At 48.4% G+C, this 21,967-nt stretch overlaps 2 protein-coding genes and 1 long non-coding RNA gene across 9 annotated transcripts in view; 1 reads left to right on the top strand and 2 right to left on the bottom strand.

Annotated features, from left to right (window-relative positions):
• LOC147363865 (uncharacterized) overlaps positions 1–9,397 on the bottom strand; it is a 66,072-nt gene extending 56,675 nt beyond the window's left edge. For both annotated transcript variants that reach the window (XM_086319229.1, XM_086319231.1), the window contains exon 1: positions 8,903–9,397. In XM_086319229.1, coding sequence (XP_086175355.1) covers positions 8,903–9,255 — 353 coding nt within the window. In that variant the 5' untranslated portion in view covers positions 9,256–9,397. The remainder of the gene's footprint in view (positions 1–8,902) is intronic.
• Positions 1–11,395, bottom strand: part of FOXN3 (forkhead box N3) — a 446,920-nt gene extending 435,525 nt beyond the window's left edge. For 3 of the 6 annotated variants that reach the window (XM_086319211.1, XM_086319213.1, XM_086319223.1), the window contains exon 1: positions 10,585–11,395. The gene's annotated coding sequence lies outside the window, so the exon portion shown is untranslated. Of the gene's footprint in view, positions 1–8,667; positions 8,909–10,231; positions 10,349–10,584 lie in introns of those variants that run through there. The other 3 variants (XM_086319216.1, XM_086319225.1, XM_086319214.1) reach the window with 3 other exon arrangements.
• Positions 11,396–13,471: 2,076 nt separating this feature from the next.
• Positions 13,472–17,378, top strand: LOC147363863 (uncharacterized). The gene is made up of 3 exons (XR_015133866.1): positions 13,472–13,900; positions 14,169–14,367; positions 16,833–17,378. It is a non-coding gene; the product is annotated as an uncharacterized LOC147363863 (long non-coding RNA).
• Positions 17,379–21,967: the final 4,589 nt, after the last annotated feature.

Here is a 21,967-nt window from a genome sequence, read left to right as displayed (position 1 = left end):
ATATATATAAATATACATGTCTATACTATATATCCATATATATTACAAATGGTGTGCATTTGTGTGTGTACATGCATGATGTTTCCATTTATATGAAAGCGCGCACAACTAAACTATATGCAGTTTCACAACAAAAAAGTGTGTGGCAACATTATAAAGAAAAACAAGGATACAAACCAGAAACAATACACTTCACATCTACTTACATCCAAGCAGAAAGAATTTTGCCATTCTTAGCTACAAGGGAGTCTTAGAAACGTGGTAGTTAAGGAACGTATGCGGGAAGCTAGTAGACTTTGCCACAGGCAGAAATTCCACAGCCTTGAAAGTCAGGGACGGGATCTTCACCCTTTACAGGAGTCTACACCTGTAGGGATCTACACCCTTTACAGCTCAGAGAACCGACCTGACGGGAGTGGGAGATGCTGCCTTCACCCACGAGGGACAGTGAAGTCCCTCATCTTTCTGCCTGGATGGTGGAAGGATGGGATGGTGGAGGGGGAGTGAAAGAAGAGCCCACCCTTTCCTGAGTCCAGTTAATGATGGCAAAGAGAAAGGAGACAGGAAGGCAGTGCAGGGGTTTGCTGCTTGGGGGATTCTACCTCTTGATAGAGCAGGCACCTCTGAGGAGAGGGATGTCCATGTGCCCACAGCCCTCCAGCATCTGAAGCCTTAGACAGAGGACGGAGAAGAAGCCCAGCTCCCCTCTTTGGAGCAGTTTAGGGACAGAGGTCTTCAGCAGGACGGAAGAAGGGAAGGAGTCAGGAGGGACAGAATCCCCAGGTTTCCGGCCATATTCTCAGAGGGAGGCACCGAAACTCAAGATGAGGAGGTGACCACGAGGAGGATTTCAAAGACAGCAGCAAGGAACCCTGGCGACAAATGAGATACATGGCCCACAAGACAAGCGGTTGTTCTGGGCTCCCCTGAGCAGGGTAGCCAGGGATGAGGGCAGGGTTTAGGGCGGGAGGAATGGACCACTCCCCACTGGTGGCCCACCTCCCACTTCTTCCTGGGGTCGTCTCCCAGATAAACTACCCACCCTGGAATCCTCCTGGCAGGAACAACTTCGAAACTAAAACAACAGGCATTTATACCTGCAGAGAGGAACTCAGGGAGGGTGTCACTTCCGTCTGTCAAGATCAGTTTAGAACATGAACTTCACAAGAGCCACGCTGGGGGATACTTCCAGTTTAAGAAGCCAGTCAGTTAGACAATGGATGCCAGCGACTGCATCCCCTTTACATCCCTATCACGGAGCACAGTCCCCTGCACGCAGCAGTCACTCAGTAACTGTTCATTGAATGAATGGGTGTATGACTCGTTTCCCCAGACTGGTGCATATATATCTTGAGCATGTCCCTAGATCAATTCTTTAAAATGATTTCACATGCGAAATCTGTGATAGCCTGCATGTGAAATATGAATTTGTTACTGACCATTCACCTGAAATCTTCAGGACAATTGGAAAGTGCCAGGCACCTGCATCGTTATTGAAAATGTCCACATGGGTTCCATTTCGAGTTCTAACCGGTCACACACATACCAGGCCTAGTGGGATGCCCGGTGAAGATTTAACTTGTCTTCTTTCCCTTTGCTAGCAGAAGAGCAGAGCTCCTTGCTTAGATGAGGAAATCAGACTAGCCCAGTTTTGCTTGGTCTCTATAAACACATGTGGAGTTTGTACAATTTATACGTAAGGGTGTCCCAAGAAGGAGAGAGCCAACACCCTCTTAATCTGACAATTTAAGCCAGTTTTTTTTTTTTTTTTCCATTCTGAAAGAAATAAAGGAGATATCCCCATATTGGCATGTCTGAGTGTGTTACGTAGTTCGTGTGAATTATAAAAGATAGTGAAGGACAGGGGAACCCGGCGTGCTGCAGTCCACAGGGTCGCAAAGAGTCAGACATGACTGAGGGGCTCAGCAACAATAATAAAAGGGAACGTTGTCCAGGAAACCTGTCTTTATGGATGCCCCCACGAGAAATTCTAAATGTAATATTTGGGTAATTCAAGAAAATCATATCCCTGCGTAAGAGCCTTTTGTTCACCAACTAGGTGAATGTGCTCAGGGATGCATGAAGGGAAATTCAAAAGACGAAGACGGATTAAGGAGGATAACCTCTGACAAGGGAGCTAAAAAGTTCCTCTCATCAGTAATGGTGAGAAGATATGGGAACACAGAATGTCAAGAAGTAAAACCCTACTTCTTGCCAAAATCACAACAAATATTACCCCACCGCCACCCTGCCATTTTCTCCCGGGAGGAGACTCCGTGTCAAGCGTGGACGGAGCTCTCAAGAATCAACCTGGACGAGACACACGGAGCGGTGGTGAGGAAGCCAGTGGCTGGGAAATGCCTGCAACCTGGAGGCAGGGGGCCTGAGGGTGAGAGCGCGTTGGCTACCAGAGGGTTTCGGCCCTGGAAACATAGTGACCTAGGCTTCTTCATCTGTAAAGTGGCACAGTAATGCATGTTATCATTATTTCTTAGTAGCAGTAACATTATATTAATACTAGATTATCATAAGAGTCAGTTGGGTCAGCACCTGATAAATGAAAAGCCCTTATCGATTTGAGGTGATTTTTCTGTATTACCCAGTACTGCCAAACTTACCACGAGTAACTTATTTCTTTTCCAAGACCATTCTAAATGCTAAATTCAGTCCCATGAAACAATATGACAGTCTTAATTTAGAGCCATTATTTCAAAAGTGAAAGTGTTAACTAGTCATTAAATGGTAACTGTTTTCATTTTAAAGGCTGCAAAAATGTTAAGTTTGCCAAGTTAGAACATTTCAGAGTTTAAAGAGATATATGAGGTTACCTAAAATGTAACCTTGTATAATATACTAAAAATTACCTCTTCAAGTAGGATTCGCTACTGTCTGAATTTTAAGATGCTTGGGAAAGATTGAAGGCAGGAGGAGAAGGGGACGACAGAGGATGAGATGGTCGGATGGCATCACCGACTCAATGGACATGAGTTTGGGTAAATTCCAGGAGTTGGTGATGGACAGGGAGGCTGGCGTGCTGCAGTCCATGGGGTCGCAGAGAGTCCGACACAACTGAGCAACTGAACTGAACTGATTTTAAGATAAAGTGCCATCTGCAGAGGTAACGAACACACACTACCTAATACTTGGAGTCCTCCGTTACCAACTTCATCGAGGTCACGGTGCCTTGGACAGCTTTGAGTTCCAAAACAAAGTCCCCAGGAACACTGGAGAGTAAATGCTCACTGGAGGAGAATCGCTGGCCCGCTACTATGAACACATCCTGCGACGGCTCTGTTGGTGTTCTATGACGGGGCACACTCCTTCTTCTTTGAAATGCAGGTGGGAGGAGGGATAAGATAGCTTTCCACAGCCCAAACGTGAAAACCTTCATTCAGCTCAATTCAACAAACGAAAGTTAAACACAATCATTTTATCTGCTACCACAGCCAACTATTTTGTGCCTATATCAGCTTCATCTTTCTAAGGAAAATATCTTCTTTAAAAAAAGAAAAAGCTTCAGCACAAATTGTTGGAAGATTTGTGGCTTCCCAGAATATCGATGACTTTGATCACCACCTCCAACCCCACGCGGGTAACAGAAGCATAGTGGAACTAACAGGAGCCTGCAGACGGGAGGGGCTTCCCTGGCGGCTCAGACAGTCAAGAAGCCACCTGCAAGGCGGGAGACCCGGGTTGGATCCCTGGGTTGGGAAGATCCCCTGGAGAAGGGAATGGCTAACCATGCCGTATTCTTGCCTGGAGAATCACATGGACAGAGGAGCCTGGCGGGCTGCAGTCCATGGGGTCGCAAAGAGTCGGACAGGAGGCTATGCCTTCTACTTCTGTAAACTCCCCAGCTGCACAGCCCCCAAGAAACAACGCAGGGAGGTCTGCTGGGGCCCTAGGAAGCACATGCTACCTCACTTGGCCTGCGGACTCTGCTCCTCCCTTCTGTCACCACGCACATGCGCAGCACGGAGTTGTCAAAATTAGTGGAAGGGAAGGGGATCCCTCCGCCCGCCACCCCTAGAAACCTTAGTATTTATGGCCTCCGGGATGTAAAAAGGGGGACCCAACACTGCCATTTCAGTAAATCTCATAACAGAAGAGACAATCCGAGAATATTTGATGATATTCAAATATCATCCACGTGTTATCATTTTCCTCAACACTCAAAACACCACTGTGACTGCCAAGCAGTTTACATAGCTTGGCAAACCTTCATTTCATGAATGACACTTAATATGAAATCATCTTCACTGACAAACAGAGGAACAGTGATACAGCAGATCCTGGGGTGGCACCAGAATCAATCCACCGTCCAGACGATGAGAATCCACTCGTCTCAAACACCTCCACGCCGCTCCCGTAACTTCTAGGAAAGGAGGCCCTTTACAAACCTCCTCTGCCCTCCTCTCATCGCAGACACAAGCAGGGCTCTTTCGGAGCCGGTCCAGCCTGGCTCCGCACAGAACGGCGCCGCTGTCTGCACTCCTGTTCACTCCCCTGAGCACAGGCGCCCTCTGCGACTGTAAGGGCAGAAGTCACTTCTCTCTTCATCTCAGAAGTTCCAGGACTCTGCAGGCAATTCCCCCGGGCCTTCCTTAAAGAAGACTTGGGGCACTTTAAAAGCAGTGGTTTCCCAACAGCTCACAGGGGTCCCAGGCTCCCAGGGCACAGCCCAGGAGAAGACCGTGGGCTCCTGGCGCTGGGTTCCTGCCAAAGCATTTCTCTTTTTATTCCACTCACATATTAGGGTCTTGCATAAGATTCCATTTGGTGCTAAATATAAAACCAAAGTGATGTCTTAAAAAATGTGTGAAAACCATTGCAACAGGCGGTCCCCTCCCTGAGGCTCTCTTAACACCCTCCCGGCCGTCCCCTGTGAATGGAGGTTCATGTACTTCTTTTCCTCTAAAGAACCTCGCCGTTTCCTCTTCCAAACTTCGAAACATGAATTGAAAGGACTAAACGTATTTATTTATAATATTCAAAAATTAATCCAGAGGTTTGCACAACAAATCCTTTCAAGGTGATGATTTGTTTTCCTCATATAGACTCTAGCCTGGCTTTGACTACACCCCCGCCTCAAATTCCAACTCTCCCGTAAACCGTCAGCAACAGAGGCACACCTGACATTTAATCTTTATGGATTTTACTGTTACAAGCCAAGAGAGGAATGAGCTGCCTCTTTCCCTTCACCTCTCCACAAAACTGGCATTTGATTGGTATTCTGGGCTACTTATTAGAAATTTGGCATACTCATCAAAAAACGCCAACTTCAGTCAGTGTCTATACATCTGACAACTGAAAATGAACTGGGATTTTATTGAACATCTTGTTAACGTGTGTTGGTCAAATAAGTTGTACATAGCGGTATAATGATCAATTTTTCTAATCTCAAAGCCAAAAATAAATGAACAGAAATGCCAAAGACCTGAAGTAATTTAATTGTACTCCTCAACAGTCCATTTAAAAATGAACTGTTCTGAGCAAACTACTTCACAGACAATGGCGCATGAAGGCAGATTCTTGAAACTAACAAATCCCATTCATTTCCTTCAGTTTGTAAAAACAAGCAACTGACAAGTTTCCTGCCAATGAACATAGTTGAAGATAAGAAAGCTCCTTACAGGAAATCCTTTGCTAAAGAGAACAGTTATGCCATTAAGGCATAACTTTTTCACCAAATCTCAATCAGTTAAACATCTGACCACATGGGATCATGAATACGTGCTAAATCACCCCCAATGATGCTGTATTGCTTCTAATATCTATATTTCCTATGACATAGATGCAGGGTAGTAAGTAAATATTACAGTACATTTAGGATTCTTTCCACCTCCTCTCTCTGCTCCCCCTCTAAGCAATTAGTTGATGAAAACAAGGGAAATTTTCTGCTTGTTTTTTTTTTTAAAGATCAAAGTGTTAGTTAATTGAGATTAAAATTGACCATTTTCAATTAAGATTAAGCCATACAAAGCTATAAATCATCATGACTGTAAGAAGGATATTTCTAAATGAATATCAAGCACTTCAAAATTTAAAGACCACCATGGACAAGATTAGAAAAAAATGTAAGAAGTGTACTGGCTTTATATTTACAAGCTTCAATGTCATCCCCCAAAGTCACAATTCAGCCTCCTTGGCTAATGTCTCACTTAGCAAAGTGAAAGGGGGAGAGCCCCAAACATTTCCCCTTTCTTTCCTCTACTCACTAAAACCACCACCGAGACACTGACCGTATTCCCAACCCTGAGCTGGGGAGCCTCTCGATTATCCTAAAAACTACAGCACTCTTCTCTAGCCACAGAAAAGGAAAGTTTTTCTAAGTTAACGGAATAATAATAATTGGAGTTTTGAAAGAGCTCTAATTCTGTGTAGGAGTGTCCTTCCCCTGCTCGGTTACTGAGAGCACCCTTGCTTATCCTCGCCAAAGCACCAGATTCGCCAACCATCCTGCACGGGGAGCCTTAGAGCAAAGCTCCAAAATGCCACAGTTCTTTACATTCTGTTGCTACAGTTCAAGTTTGAAGTCTCTTGCAAACAGAAACTCTTCATTATACTGTCCCCACGTGACTCTTCCGCCCCAGGTAACAGCCTAGTCTTTACAGCTCCACAAACAGCAGACACACGAATCAGTTTGCTGCCACAATTAAGTGATCAAATACACACTTCTCGGCCTTCCCTGGCGCAACTCCGAGGTAACAAAATGCAAAGTACCGTGCTTTCAGCCCTTTTCCTCACATCTTTTCAATAAAAACACAGTTATGAAATCCAGGAGACTGCGTTTTTGGTTGTTGTTGTAAAATGACCTTGATTTGACAGGCACAGTCTCAGGTTTCAACAGATGCTGTGGGAAAGCTTACAGAAGCCAGCATGTTCTCCAGGCATCTGTGATGACATGCAGGCTTTTTTTTTTTTTAAGTGGTGGTTCTGGTAGTGTATGTGTGTTGGGGGGTGGGGGGAAGTTACTCCTTTCAGTTTCCATGACAACCATGTCTCTACTCATCGGTTATTAGATACCATCCACTTCCTGTGTCTAAATTTTTAAGCCAATCAGAAAAGTGTTTATACATTTAACAACTTCTGGGACGGTCTTTCTGTAATTAGGGTGTTTCAAGCCTCAAATGGAGTTGTCCCCCGGCCTTATGTTTCTCCTCTTATATAGAACATTTCACCTTTACCAACTCACATTCTTTTAAGGTGAGGGATGCCCTTTTTCTTGAATCTGAAAAGCATTCTCCTCAAACCAGATGTCACAATTTCTTGAGTGCACAATGATTTTGATTGTTGGCTCTTCATGCACTGCCTTTTTCTTTCACTGTTACAGACTACAATTTAGAAATTTAGTGCATGATACATGCACAAGACACTTATATTATCAAAGCAAAGATACAGTTAAGCACCCCTCCACTGATGGTAATATTTAACTCTTCAGATCCGAAAAACGGTCAGGAAAAATTATTCTGAGTTGAATAACTTTGCATTCTACAACTCCCAAGCAGAAATCACCGAGATCGTATTGTAAAGCGATATGTCTACAAATGCAAGCTAGTAGCTGACGTCTGCAAAGAAATTTGTCACCAAAATGGCCTACTTTATCTGAATAGAAGCAACAGCAAAAAACTAAATACCAAGGTGTCTCAACCCAAGTGCACCCGAGTTAAAAATCAACCTTGCAGAAATCTGGGCCCGAGAAGGCTACTCTGAAATTACAGCATGATTTTCAAAGACGGTTTGGGTGACTGTTTCTCTAAGTCTCCATCTAACTGACCAATCCGTGTGAGAGCAGAGTGGGCTGGAGTCATCTGTGCAGTCTTCCGAGCTCTGCGCTCTCCCCTCTCTCAGGCAGAGCAAGCGATCAATGAAAAACAGGGAACAAAAGGAATATAACAGGATGTCTTCCTTAGCGGAGGAAAATGAGTCCCTTTTTCCTCAATGAGCCAGTCCCACCCAGCCCAGGACAGCTCCCCACGGGAGCTCCCAGCAGACCAGACCTTGGGGCTGAAGCACATTTCACATTTGCAATCCTGTGTCCCAACTGCTGGCAAATGTGTCACCTTTAAGCATATCCTATGACAGAGGACTCCCCGAGCCCAACCAATTGAAACTAATAAATTAAATAAATTAATAATCCCACCATGAAAAGCTGCCGAGAAAGACCGCGTTTTCCCTTCCCCAAATGTCAATCGGGCAGTATAAACAAAGCATGAAAAATAGTCTCTCCAGCCTCCCCAGCCAGGAATCATGGTTTTTCTCCGCCAAACAAGGCTTCTCCAAAAAGAGAAATATTCTTACTGCCTTCAAAGGAAACTCTCGTCTGTAGATGTCATATCAGGATAACCAGTTACAGTATTTGAAAAGAGGTTTAAACTGCCCCCACGTTTGACACTCTGTTTATAATTGATAGCAAAACAGTTGCGACAGCAATGCTGCAAACGCCGCCAGACAAACTCCACATTTAACACGTTAGTTCCTTGAAAATAAAAGTAATGTCTTGGGGAGCCCACAAAAGTAAAGACTCAGAAAGTAATTAACGGAATTACTGCAATTATTTGACCATTTTAATAAATTATCCATTTGTCTGCTGGGGTTTTTTTATTTTTTATTTTTAAAGTGACTATCCACACATTCCTGAGAAACTTTTTTTTTTAATGAACTTACTTTTGAGACAGAACTAATGAAAAATATGCAACTCGCCGTCCCCCGGATCTCTCCCATGTGAAGTGCAGGCTATAAATCCATCCGAAACCAGCTGGGGACACGGGGGCGGGCACCTTAGAAAGAGCCCCGGGCGCCCCCAAAATGCAGCCGAGCCCGAACGGCGAGGGCGCCCCGCGACAATGCCGAAGCAGAGCAGGGGCTGCGGGGGCGGGAGAGGGGGCCCCCCGGTCGTTACCTGCGATCGGCCGCGCGCCCCGGGCTCCTCGCGGCCGCATCGGGGGGCCGCGGCGGCGCTGGACTCGCGGGGGCCCCGCCGCCGGGCCGCGCCGTCTCCGGGCCGAGCTGCCGCCGATCGCGGCCGGAACCCGGCTCCAGCCCGGCGCCCGCCCGGGTCGGCGGCTCCACGGGTGCGGGCCCGCCGGGTCCTAGCGCGCGCCGCCCGCCTGCAGCCGCACGTCCGTCCCCGCGCAGGCCGAGCCGCGGCCGCGGCAGGTGCGGGCGAGCCGGGCGGCGTGTCGGATCCCCGCCCGGGACGCCGAGAGGAAAACAGGGGCGCCCGCGGAATGCGCGGGAGGCGGGTGTTCGCATCTGCAGCCCCCGCCTCAGGCACTGGGGGGTCCCCGGTTCCCGCAGTTTCGCCTGCTGCACTTGAGACAGTCTACATTCAGAGTGTGAGAGACCCTACGGGATCAGAAGTGACAGGTTTCAAAAATATAACGCCCCCCCCCTAAATTTTTTTTTAAGATCGAAAATGGTGTGCTTAAGTTTTAAACAGTTTTCCAGCGATTTTTCCCCCCAACACGTCCTTCTGCATTTTGCTCTTACTTTATCATGTGCTGTTTTAAATAACAAAGGCCCATATGGCTAAACACGTAGTCATTTGATTTTCAAAAGACCTCAAAAATTGCATCAGAATACGCACTCATGTATCTCCTAAGAAATCAACGAGCAAGAATTAATGGTGGCATATGGTGTGCTTCGTGGAGGAAACTTAATTACAAATTAAAACAAATGCAAAAATTCACAAATTCACTAAACTGAAAGTAAGTGATGACCCTAGATGTATACACAAATCAGTTTATGTGCAATTAGGGGAAATGTAAGTTCCAGATTCCTCTAACTGCAGAAAGTCTGTTGACAGGAAGAGATTTCCCTCATTTGCTCCCAAAAGGGCCTTCAGCACCCGCTCAGCACAGGCGTTTCCTGGGGCCCACCTGGAAGGCAGCTTTTAAACTTGCAAATGCTCATCTAAGAGGACAATTCTATTAGCTCGCAATTCAAAATAAAAGTGCTTCAGTTTGAAAAGCCTGTTTAAAAGTCTTCAAGACTGGGAGCTTTCTTTCCGTCTTTGACATCACCAAGTTTGAAGGTCACAGTTCTGCAAAGCTGCTAGTAACAATGCGACCGTGGTTTGACACCAAAAGGAAAAGCAAATATGTGTTTTCTGAGTTTCTATTTTAGGACCTCAGAAAGTCCCTTCGAAAATTACTCTTGCCCTCCTCCCCAATTATAGCTAAATAAATGTAATGAAAGATTTTTAGCATTAATTAAACATCAAAGGCACCTTTTCTGCTGCCTGATGTCCACGCAAAGAAATAGCTGTACTATGTCACACTTGTCCATCTTCAAAGTCCTCCCGCAGACATCTCATGTAATCCTTACTCCACTTCTGTGATAAAACAGACACTATAATCCCTGGTTTTCAAACAAGGAAGTGGAGGTCCTAAAGAATACAGTGACTTGTCCAAAATCACACAGCTGGTCCTTAGAGCAGCTGAGATCCTCAACTAAGATTCCAGCATTTCCAACTGATTCCTGCTTTTTCAAGTGCCCACCTGGCCTCCCAACTGTTTCCCTACAAACACGATGGAAAATGAGGCATCCGAAACACAGGTTCCTGTAGTCACAATTTCTTACCTGTTGCAGAGCAGCGATCTACCAGAATGGAACTAAGAAGCTAGTTGCAAAGGTTTTCATCTCTGCTAAACAAGGAAGCTGACTGGTCAGATTTCTGTCCTGTGGTGGACTAGGGCACCCTGGCAGACTGAAAGCTCGGAGCGCTGGGGCTAAGCAATGCCCCTGTCACCCGCTGGCCTTTTCACACTTATCAGAGGCTGGCTCCACGTGACACGTGGAGGAGGGAGGTTTCCTCAGTCCCAGCACTGAAAGTACACAGGACCTCTGGAACCTCAGAAGTTTCCGATTGCAGGTGGCCTGTTGGAGAGAGTCTGGCCATCCTGTCCGGGCCGGTGACAAGTGGGGCGTGACTCCTCAGCCCTCCTGCGCCCCTGGGAAAGTCACCAGTCAGTTCTGTCTGTGGCACTCCACTTCCTCCTCCCCTCCACCAAAAGGAAATGTAACTTCTCTCATGATGGGTCCCAAACCACCTAAATACCAGCCAGGTGAGGGCAGGGTTCTTAAAAAACGATTCTTTCCTTTTCTTACGCAGCCCATAAGGAGGCGGCTAGGCGTGGCTGAGTCCTTGGAAGACGTGGACTTGGAAGGATTAATGCAAAACTTACTCTGTGAGTTCGTCACAACTGGTCTAGGGACTTCCCCAGCAGTTAAGTGGTTAAGATTTTGCCTTCCAGTGCCGGGGGTGTGGGTTCCCCTGGTTGGGGAACTAAGATCCCATATACCTCGCAGCCAAAAACCTTGAGTATAAAAAACATAAGCAGTACTGCTACAAATTCAATAAAGACTTAAACAATTTTTTTTAATTAAAAAAAAAAACAATCTCATTATAGTCACACCATCCACCGCGGCCTTCAAATGTTACAAATGCTAGGCCGAAAGTCATCTTAGCACCAATAGGAGGGGATCAGAAACTGGAAAGGAAAGCTAGTGGCGAGCAGTCCCTCAAAGCCAGAGCGCACCGGAAGATGGGCTGGTCAGGAGAAACACGTCACATGTCGAAAACCTGTCAGCAAGGCACTGTTCTAGGCTCTGAGTATACAAAATAAAGAATGCATCATACAGGGCCCTCAGACAAGCACAGTCGCAGGGCGGTGGTATAAGTGCTGCAGGAAAACCGTGTTACAGGTGATCTCGGACAGCCTGGGACTGCGGCAGCGTGGAGCAGGGCTCGGGCTCCCAGCCAGAGATTGGGCTGGGTGGTGGTGGCGGAAGCGCCAGATCCTAGCCACTAGACTTGTGATCATTGACAAGAGCCCTGGGCCTTTGGCTTTGCCAAAAAGAATTCCCACAAAGACAGGAAGTGGTGAAACAAATAAAGTATTTATTAAGAGGAAAAGAGCACAGTGTGTGTGGCTAGGCCCACAGGCAAACTCAGAGCTCCTGAGTCGTGCCCTCGGGCAGTTTGAATTAGTTTTATGGGGTATTTCTTCTGCGTTTCCTGTGGCCAATCCTTTTGATTTGCCGGGTTCACAGTCTGTATCTGGTATATCTCAGAATCCCCCCAGGGCTTCCCTAGTGGCTCAGATGGTAAAGAATCCACCTGCAATGCAGGAGGCCTGGGTTCAGTCCCTGGGTTGGAAGATCCCCTGGAGAAGGAAACGGCAACCCACTCCAGTATTCTTGCCTAAAGAGTCCCATGAACAGGGGAGCCTGGTGGGCTACAGTCCATGGAGTCAAACTCAACTGAAGCGACTTAGCACGCACTCAGAGGATTCTCCCATGTGTGCACACGCATCTCTTAGCCAAGAAGGATTTTACCAAAAAGGCATCTGGGTAGAACATCCCTTGATATAAGTCTCCTTTGGCCTCCAAAGAGCCTTTCTGCCCATGTGTGGTCAGGGCGGTCTGCTGACTTCGAGAACAAGAAACATGTGGTCTAGGCAGGGCCCAGCCTCCTCCCTTAATCATCCTGCTGTTCTTGTCTTAGAGTTTCAGTCCATAGGGGATGCATCTCCGATTGCTTTACCCTCTAGGATGGGGCTCATCTATCCCCTGCCTCACAGGTACAGGGTGATCAAATGTCAGTGGTCCCAGTCTTAGACCAGCTCAACTTTAGAGCCTGTCTCAGCCTCACCCTCTGCTCTATTTTGCTAGGAGCTGACTCTTGCAGGCCGAGATTTACAGAATCCTGGGCCAGGTGGCTAATAGCTAGATACGGCCCATGAGCAGTGTTGGAGAAAGAGTGGAAGGTGGGAGGAAAGTTAAGGCCAGAGAATTTCTTCACCTCCCTCTTGCCTCTGACAGCATCTCCAGCTGTGACTGCATCTGACTAAGGCTTCTGCCAGGTGATCCCAGCCCTTGGCTGAGGTAAAACTACGACTTCCCGTTAACCCTCCAGCTTAATGATGTTAATGACTTTCTGCTAAAATTAGTTGCTTGTAGCTTCTTCTTCCTCTGTTTGCGTCTCAGATCCTCCATCACCTGTAGGGCAATGCCCTGCATTAAATCCCTTCTGTGGACGGGTAATTTACAAAATGACCTGAGCAGTACTCCTCAAAAGGATGCAGTGCTGTGCTTAGTTGCTCCGTCATGTCCGACTCTTTGAACCCCAGGGACTGTAGCCCACCAGGTTCCTCTGTCTCTGGGGATTCTCCTGGCAAGAATCCTGGAGTGGGTTGCCATTCCCTTCTCCAGGGAATATTCCCAACCCAGGGATAGAACCCAGGTCTCCCGAACTGCAGATGGATTCTTTACTTAGCCACCAGGGAAGCCCCAGTAGAGTCATTAAAAACCAGGAAATGCTGAGAACTGCTACAGCAAAGAGGAGCTTTAAGGAGATATGACAACTCCATGTACTGTGGTATACTGGATGGGATCAAGGGGCAGAAAAAGGTAAAAACACCAGGTAAAAACTAAGAAAATCTAAATAAAGTATGGATTTTAGCTGGTAATACTGTATCAATATTGGTTCATTGATTGTAATAGTACCAATCACTGACGTGTAAGATGTTTGTAATAAGGGAAAGTGAGTGTGAGATGGATGGGTACTTTTTTGCCATTTTCTCAACTTCTCTGTCAGTTTAAACCTGTGATTTTTAAAAGTCTATTTAAAAAAAAATCCTTCTATGGTAAACACTTGAAATGGTTTTATTTCCCTGCTACAGAAACCCCACTGCCTCCCTTCCTAAGCAGGGGCTACGTCCGACCCAGCAGATCTGGGGGCTTTTTTATTGGGAACTAGGACAGGTGGGTTCATGGTCAAGACATCAAGAAGCCGCCCCGCAAGGGGTCAAGCAGCTGTGGGAGGCCAGGAGAAAGCTTGAGTCTGAAGCCAGAATGTGGTCTGGGCCTCGCTGATGAGACGCAGGAGATGGCCGTGAGTGAGGGAACGAAGGGAGCGGCTCCCTGTGGAGCCAGGTCCAGGGGGAGCAGACAGGCTGCTTGAGAGACTCAGGGCAGCGGGGGGGCTGGTCCCACCTTTGGGGGTGAACTGAGAGGACAGGAAGAGAGGAGGGGGCGTCAGGAGGAAGGGAGGAAGGAAGAACAGTAGCGATGGCAGCTCAGAGGCGCTGAGTCACTGTACCTGCGTCTTCTCGTCTCTTAGCCCCTTATAAGCAGGTGCTATTTTTATTTCCATTTTACAGATGAACAGACTTGCTCCAAATGGCACCGATTATTTATGGGCAGAATAGCAGCCCAAATACAAGTCTGCAGGGCACAAAAACAGGGTCAACAGTGCGCAGACTCGGCAGAAACCACGAGACTGCGTCTGCAAGGACAGATAGAGGTTAAGGCATGAGCAAATGTGAGCAGAAGCAGGACTTCACGGAGGGGGCATCGCAGGTGTGGGCAAAGGCGTGGGGGGATGAAAGGTGGGTGGGCAGAGAGCTGCATGGAGGGCAGGGAGGCTGAACCGAGGGTTTCCAGGGAGGCCGTGCCTGCAGGCCCCGCGCAGACACAGACAGGGCCGGTGGCCTCCACGTTTGCACTTGGCCTCGGCCTGCACGTGGCGACTCCTCTGTCTCCCCTAAACCTTTGCTCCAGTGTCCCCTCTCAACGTCTCTTGAGCCTCCCCATTCTCCTGTACTTTTTTCCTTTTCCACGTGTGCTCACCCTTTGCTCATTTACTAATTGTTCATAGTCTCCCTCCTTTCACCACCAGCCCCCATACAAGTAAAATTTTCACAAGGCCAGAAATCTGTTTGGTTCATTCATTTCTAGGAATGCAAAACAGTATCCAGCCTACAGGAGGTGCTCGATAATTTTTTAAATGAATGAATTTAGTAAACAAAAAGGCATTTCTCTCAGCCAGGATACTGCCCAGAAACAGAACCAATAGGATGTAAAGATATAGATAGCTTTACATATAGACACAGATATAGAAAGCAATTCATTGTAAGGCACTGGCTAACATGATGACAGAGGAAGTCCCAAGGTCTGTAGTCAGCAAGCTGGAGACCCAGGAGAAGCAACGGTGTGGTCTTGGTCTGAACAACCGCAGGCTCAAGACCAGGAAGCAGAGATTTTTCAGCTGGGGTCTGAAGGCAGGAGAGAACAGATGTCCATCAGTTCAAGGCCAGTTCAAGGCCATCAGGCAGGAGGAATCCCTCCTTCCTCAACCCTTTTGTCCTATTCAGGCCTTCGACTGATGATACGAGGCCCACCCACATTAGGGAGGGCAATCTGCTGTATCCAGTCTACTGAGTCAAATGTTAATCTCATCCAAAACACCATCGCTGATGTAACCAGATGTGTGACTGCATATCTAGGTATCCCATGGTCCAGTCAACTTGATACATAAAGCTCACCATCGTAGTATTAAAAGGGACTCTGTGTTTTTGCACTGGAGGAGGAAATGGCAACCCACTCCAGTATTCTTGTCTGAAAACTCCCACGGACAGAGGGAGCCTGGCAGGCTACCGTCCATGGGGTTGCACATAGCCAGACACGACTGAGCACGCACGCACCCATGTGTCTTGCAAGGGTCATTCTAGACTGTAAGGAGAATGATTTAGAAGGGAGCAAGACAAAGGCAGGGGGATTCATGAGGAGGTTACTATTATATTAGCTCAGGCAGGAACGGATGCAGACCCTCAGGAGTAGCTCCAGATGACCCCCTCTATGGCCCATGGGCGACCTGAGGTTACATACACCAAAGGCATCCCAGAGACACAGCTCCAGGATGAATCAGACTACAGTGTCCAGAAAAGAACAAGCTGGAAGACTCTGGTGGGTCCTGGCCGTTGAAAGTCCCTTTCTGGGGACCAGAGCATCTTCCAGCCTCTTTAACAGCTCAGCTAGAGTAGACACAAGTCACGGTGGCTCCTTGGATCTACTTTTGGGGATTTTCCATTTCACTTGATGGACCTAGTGTTGAATGGACCAGGCAGCTTATAGTGTGACCCTCATTCTCTGCCTGTACAGTTGGCGCTGGGCTGGGCCCTTGACCCTGTACCAGGCCGAGCAGAGTCTTCTGCTGCTGCTGCTGCTGCTAGGTCGCTTCAGTCATGTCCGACTCTGTGTGACCCCAGAGACAGCAGCCCACTAGGCTCCCCTGTCCCTGGGATTCTCAAGGCAAGAACACTGGAGTGGGCTGCCATTGCCTTCTCCAGTGCATGAAAGTGAAAAGTGAAAGTGAAGTCGCTCAGTTGTGTCCGACTCAGTGACCCCATGGACTGCAGCCTACCAGGCTCCTACATCCATGGGATTTTCCAGGCAAGAATACTGGAGTGGGGTGCCATTGCCTTCTCCGGCAGAGTCTTCTAGAATTCTCTAACTGAAGCCAGGGGGAGTAGGTCTCCTTCTGCTCTGATTTCCAAAGCTGCAGGGTGCTGCCCACAGCCACACCCTCAGTTTGTGGCCTCAGGAGATGGGCCACGGCCCAACTGTTAGCCCAAGCAGGACACAAAAACGTGATGAAAGTGCAAGATAGACTCTGGATTATCCAAACACTCCTTCTAATGCCCCACCATCATAAACAGTTTAGAACAGCTAGTCTATCTAGCCACCGCTTAGATACACACGGAGAGATACAGACATCCTCACTCAGTTGGAAATGACATCATAATACCAACTTTCGAGACACAGATGGCAGCTGGTGATGTTGAAAGATTTTTCCACTCGCTTCTTTGAATGCTTTCAATCACAATAGACCGCCACTGGCCTTTGCCCTTATGAGGTCACGAACCTTCACCTCCTCCCTGAAACCGGCAGCCTTGCCCTTCTGCGAAGCTACACTTAAGGTACACCCGCATGTGACTCGGACTTCACCTTCACCCCCTCTCTAAGAGATTTAATGCCTCCCACAGGTGACAGCACTAAATCACTACTGTGAATCCACGCTCATCGAAAGGCATGAAGGAACCTCGCTTTGCTGCGTTCATCACTGATGCTGGTCACACTTACTCCTTACCCGACCAAATCAGGCCATTTGCAGATGGCCCCCCAGTAGTGGCAGAGGGCTGGTGTTCCCTTCTCTCCAGAGCCAGTTACAGAACCTGCTGCAACCTGTGTCCTCAGACCCATCTTCCCCGGCTCTGGCTCCGTCCTTTAGGAGTGATTTATCCTGGGGTCTGACTCCCGAGCACAGCCGCAGTGTCGGCCTTGAAGGAAAGCCAGACGCAGCCCGGCCTGGCTCTGGGCCAGCCAGCTGGCGGCGGAGCTGCGGGCTCTTGGGGTCCCCTGGCCCCCCTTTCAGCTGTCTTGCCCAGGTGATCATCCACGCTGCCGCTCCCTGGCTCTTTCTAGCCCCTCATTTCAGATCACTTTACACACGTTAATTAAGCCTTGAAACACTCAGGAAAGAAAATCGAAGGGCTAACTGGGATGTCAGCCACGCCCCTCCCCAGTCAGGAGGAAGAAGGAGCTGGTAAAGCGCGGGGTTGGGATGAACGGGTTCCACAAGAGGCAGGAAACCCCGTTCACTTCAAATTCACCAGTCAGCGTCACAGAACAACCTCCCACCTCGTGGCCCCCCATCACGGTTGATCCTGGTGACCATCGGAAGGCGGGTTCCCCTGGGCAAGACTGCTGACTGAGAGGCAGCATCCATCCTAAAGGAAATCAACCCTGAATGTTCACTGGAAGGACTGATGCTGAAGCTGGAGCTCCAATGCTTTGGACACCTGATGCGAAGAGCTGACTCACTGGAAAAGACCCTGATGCTGGGAAAGACTGAAGGCGGGAAGAGAAGGGGATGACAGAGGGTGAGATGCTCCAGTGGTATCACTGACTCAGTGGACATGAGTTTGAACAAGCTCCGGGAGTTGGTGAAGGATGGGGAAGACTGGCGTGCTGCAGTCCATGGGGCTGCAGAGAGTCGGACACGACGGAACAACCACCATCTGGGTCATGCTGTTAGGAAGCCTTCAGTCTGCACCGCAGTGGTGAGGCTTATGGTCACGGCTTTGGGATCAGAGAGGCCTTGGCCATCCCCGGCCCTGCCACTTTCAGCTGCTGTCCCGTGCACTTTACTCGGAATCCTGGATCCCGCTGTTTCCGCTGTTAAAGGGACATGAGAGCATCCACCCCTGCCACCACCATCCCCACCCCCCACCGTGCCAACGTGGTTTCTGCGGAGGATGAAATTAGATCAGGCATGCAAAATATTGAGGACCAAAATGTAAAACATATTTATATTTGGCACATAAAATGGTATATTTTATAGTTTTCTGAACCATCTCCCTAGCTAATCCCAGTCCATCTGAATTAATGCAGTTCTCTCGCTGCGTTGGAAGCTTTATCTCAAATTAACACTGAAGTCTCTCATTGACAAGAAATGGTTGGGGGATCCCAATGAAGTCTGTAGTTCAGTTGACAGCGTATACCATTTCCGTGTCTTAGTTTTGATAAATATATCACGGACATTTTCACAGTGTGGACATTACAGGAAGTTGGGTGAGTGGTACTGGAACCCTTCTTTCTTTGGAACCAACGCTCAGCTGACAACAGCAATAATCCTATTAAAATGCGTCAAAATCAGTAACGCTCACCCAGTAGGGGAGAACATCATCTGTGCTTTTAGTACACATTAATAAAAATACCTCCTTAGGGTTCAAAATTGCCCATTTTTGTTGTTGTTGTTACCAAAATAAGAGGCAATTGAATGTTATCTCTAGCTGTTATCACCACCAAGAAAAATTCCTTGAGCTTCCAGGGTCAGCACGGCACCGTCTTGAACGTTAAAATAACAAACATCACCATCAGGAAAAATAAAGACAGAAAAACGCCTGCGGGGGAGTCATTTTAAGGTGGGTGTTCGGATGTGAGACATTTGATAACTTTACCATGTAAGCCCCAGCGCGTCCCTTCCTTCAGGGGAAAGGGATGACTCTCCGGGCAGTCAGCTCCAGCCTTCCCTTCTGGTGGGCAGCGACGACGAAGGACAGTCGTGTCGAATAACACCGCGATTACCCCGCTGGCCACCCAGAGGCCAGCTTCTGAGACGTTCACCTTAAAATGCTGAGGAGACCTTTCCTCTCTCTCACCTGAAGGCGACCTGAGGTCTTTATTTTTATTCCTTACTTTTATTACCTCATTTCTTGTACCATGCAAATTGTGATGTACTCGTGGGGGTCAGAAGGAGATTTCCAAAGGGCAGATGGTGAGTTCTGCTAATGGCGCTGACGTGGAGACGGTGAATATCCTGTAGCCATGTTACAACAGGTTCAGGGAAAGAGCCGCTGCTCTCAGGAGTGAGGATATACATGTCTTCAGGTTGCTCCGCTCTCTAGGTTACTGAGAAAAAAAAAGCGTGTGTGCTCAGTCGTATCCGACTCTTTCCGACCCCGTGGACTGTAGCCTGCCAGGCTCCTCGGTCCATGGGATTCTCCAGGCAAAAAATACTGGAGCGGGTTGCCATTTCCTCCTCTAGAGGATCTTCCCAACCCAGGGATTGAACCCACGTCTCCTGTGTCTCCTGCATTGGCAGCTGGACTCTTTAGTGCCACCTGGGATGTGCCTCTAGGCTGTTAGGAATCTGTGACGCATGAGACTCTCCTGAATGTTCGTTGGCAAAGCGTCTCATCACCGAAAGCGCTCCTGGCTCTCACTGTGTACGGGGCATTGTGCGGGGTCTGGGCACGTAGGGCATGTAGAGGAGGTGAAGACATGGTCCCAGTTCTCAAGTGCAAGAATGACACTTGTGACTCTTTTTAGCTGCCTCTGGTGTGATCTCCTTCCTGTGCTGGGTGGCAAAGCCAGCCCACTGCACCCCAGCACCCGCTCCCTGCTGAAGACTGAAAATGCCAAAGACAGACTCCCCAGGCTCTCTTGCAGTTGGGGGTGGGGAGGGGCATGAGCTGGGCTCCACCTGCAGCCGCCGATGGGAAGCAGTGGGATGGTGCAGGATGCCACAGGAGCGGTGGCAGCCACCAGGGCACCATGCAGCGTCTTTGGGGTCCATGGCAGGTTCATCAACAGACCACTCTGCCTCGAGACCGCAGGCTTCACACCACCCTGCATCACCGAGTTGCTGGTCCCGCCTCCAGCCCACCTGGGCAGTTCTGTGGGCCGCCTGCCAGGCTGGGCATAAATGCCCTGCAGCTTAGACCAGCTAGACTTGGCCTGTGTTGACTGACACAGGGCCCTGCCTTACAGTCTCCCTGGTGGATCCCGGTTGAGCCAACCAGCCATCGTGCTCTGGACCACAGTGCTGGCTCTGCAGGCCCCTCACTCTGCATCAGACTCCGTCTAATAATCACACTTAGGTACGAGGCCAGCTGTGGTCACGGAATAAGCCAGTTGCTCCCATGGGGGATTTAACTAGTTACCTTGGCCGCTGCTGCTAATTGAATCAACCAGAAATGCAAGCAAATTTAATCTCAGATACATTTCTGTATGGATAAAATGAAGCATGTATGGTATACACGTTTCTGGTACTGTAGGCAGGGTAGTTAATTTTTTTTTTTTTTTACGACATTAAAGAATGTAATGCATTAGAGTTTTAGCCCAAAACAAAAAATAAAACAAACCTTCAAAGGGACAGAGAAAACATCATTTTTGCTGCTGCTGTTTTAAATAGAGAAGAAACAGTTTCCATATTCTGTTCATCTTCCTTACTCAGCCTTTCCCTTTGTCTTGTAGAAATCGCATTGTGGAGAATACTTGTAATTCATCCACTGACTCTTCTTGATGACATTGAACTTGGCAATAAGGAACTTTCAGTGTGAGATTGGATCATTTTGTCTCAAAGAGCAAAGAACTGATTCCTTAAAAGATTGAGAAAATATGAATTTCTGCTGATGCAAACCAGGAATGCAAGCCTTTCCTATTATTCTCCCAGCAAGTTAAATGTGGAAGTGGAATCATTTCTTATAAAACGAGTAGGCAAAGAGATCATTAAGCCTTTCACTTACACTTACTTTGAGCAGCCACAAAAATAAGCCAAGGAACAAATGCTTCGGTCTCAGATGAGAGCAGGGTGGGTTGAAGAGACTGGGGGGTGGGTGGGGGTGTGGAGGTCTCAGTGAAAGGCACCCCACCTTTCCTGTTGAACCCCTTCACATTCAGTCGTCTGGAGTAAAAGTCCCCGTTACTCAGGGAGAAAGGCGGTCATCCCGTCACAGGGCTGCAAGGCGTGGGGGTCACTGTCCGCCCCCACCCCCTGCCTCCGTCGCCCTGGCTCCCATGGGCGCCCCTCACTAATGCTCCAGAGTACCCCCAGGCCCCCGCCCTGGGGACGCTGCTGCTTTGTCTCCTGGGAGCCCCTGCTCTCCAAAGCTCTACTTTCTTCTGGCTTTCCTCCCACCTTCCGGCCGGTCCCGCCTAGTCTTTCCTCCTCTGCCTGCTTCCTGGTGCTGGTGTGCTATCATGGGCTTTTCTTCCTCCTTTCTTCCCACTTGCTCTCTCTCTGGGTGATCACATCCATTTCTGTGCCTTAGAATGATCACCAAGACCCCATAACCAGCACCCAGCTCCCTCCTGAATTCCACACCTTTGTCGCCAAAAAGCTCATCATCTGCTCGATGCTGGTACTTTGCTGTCGCCTCAAACTCCATAACCGTATTCCTACTCTGAGTGATTTACCGTCCCTCTCCAAGCCTCTTCCTTCTATATCCCCATGTTCAGCACCCAAAGACCTCAACATGATCCTGACCACACCCGTCCTTCCTGCCCCACATTCAGGCTCTGAATTCTGCAGATTCTGCCTCAGGAGCGGCTCCTCAGCTTGTCTCCATGCCCCTGGCCTCTGCCTCTGGTCAGCCCCTCACCTCTTGACCCAGCCCCAGCATCCTGCCCTGCTTCCCGGTCATGCTCACACAGATGAGGAGATGGGAGAAGCCCACCAGACCTGGGGATCTAAGCAGCTGGGAGCTAAAGAACAAAGATTTCTCCGAGTCAGGACCCTGGATGGGTCTAAGGCTTGAATGGAAGAGACAGCTGTAAGATCTCAGCAAGTCCTACCTGTACCAGCAACCAGGCCAATCCCTAGAGCCTTATAATT

The sequence above is a fragment of the Bos grunniens genome, chromosome 10, assembly GCF_055505025.1.
Source record: "Bos grunniens cultivar Pamir isolate PY7600 chromosome 10, Bosgru_T2T1.0, whole genome shotgun sequence".
Lineage (NCBI taxonomy): Eukaryota > Metazoa > Chordata > Mammalia > Artiodactyla > Bovidae > Bos > Bos grunniens.
Note: the sequence above shows the minus strand (reverse complement) of the source record. Positions and strands in the feature narration are given on the sequence as shown.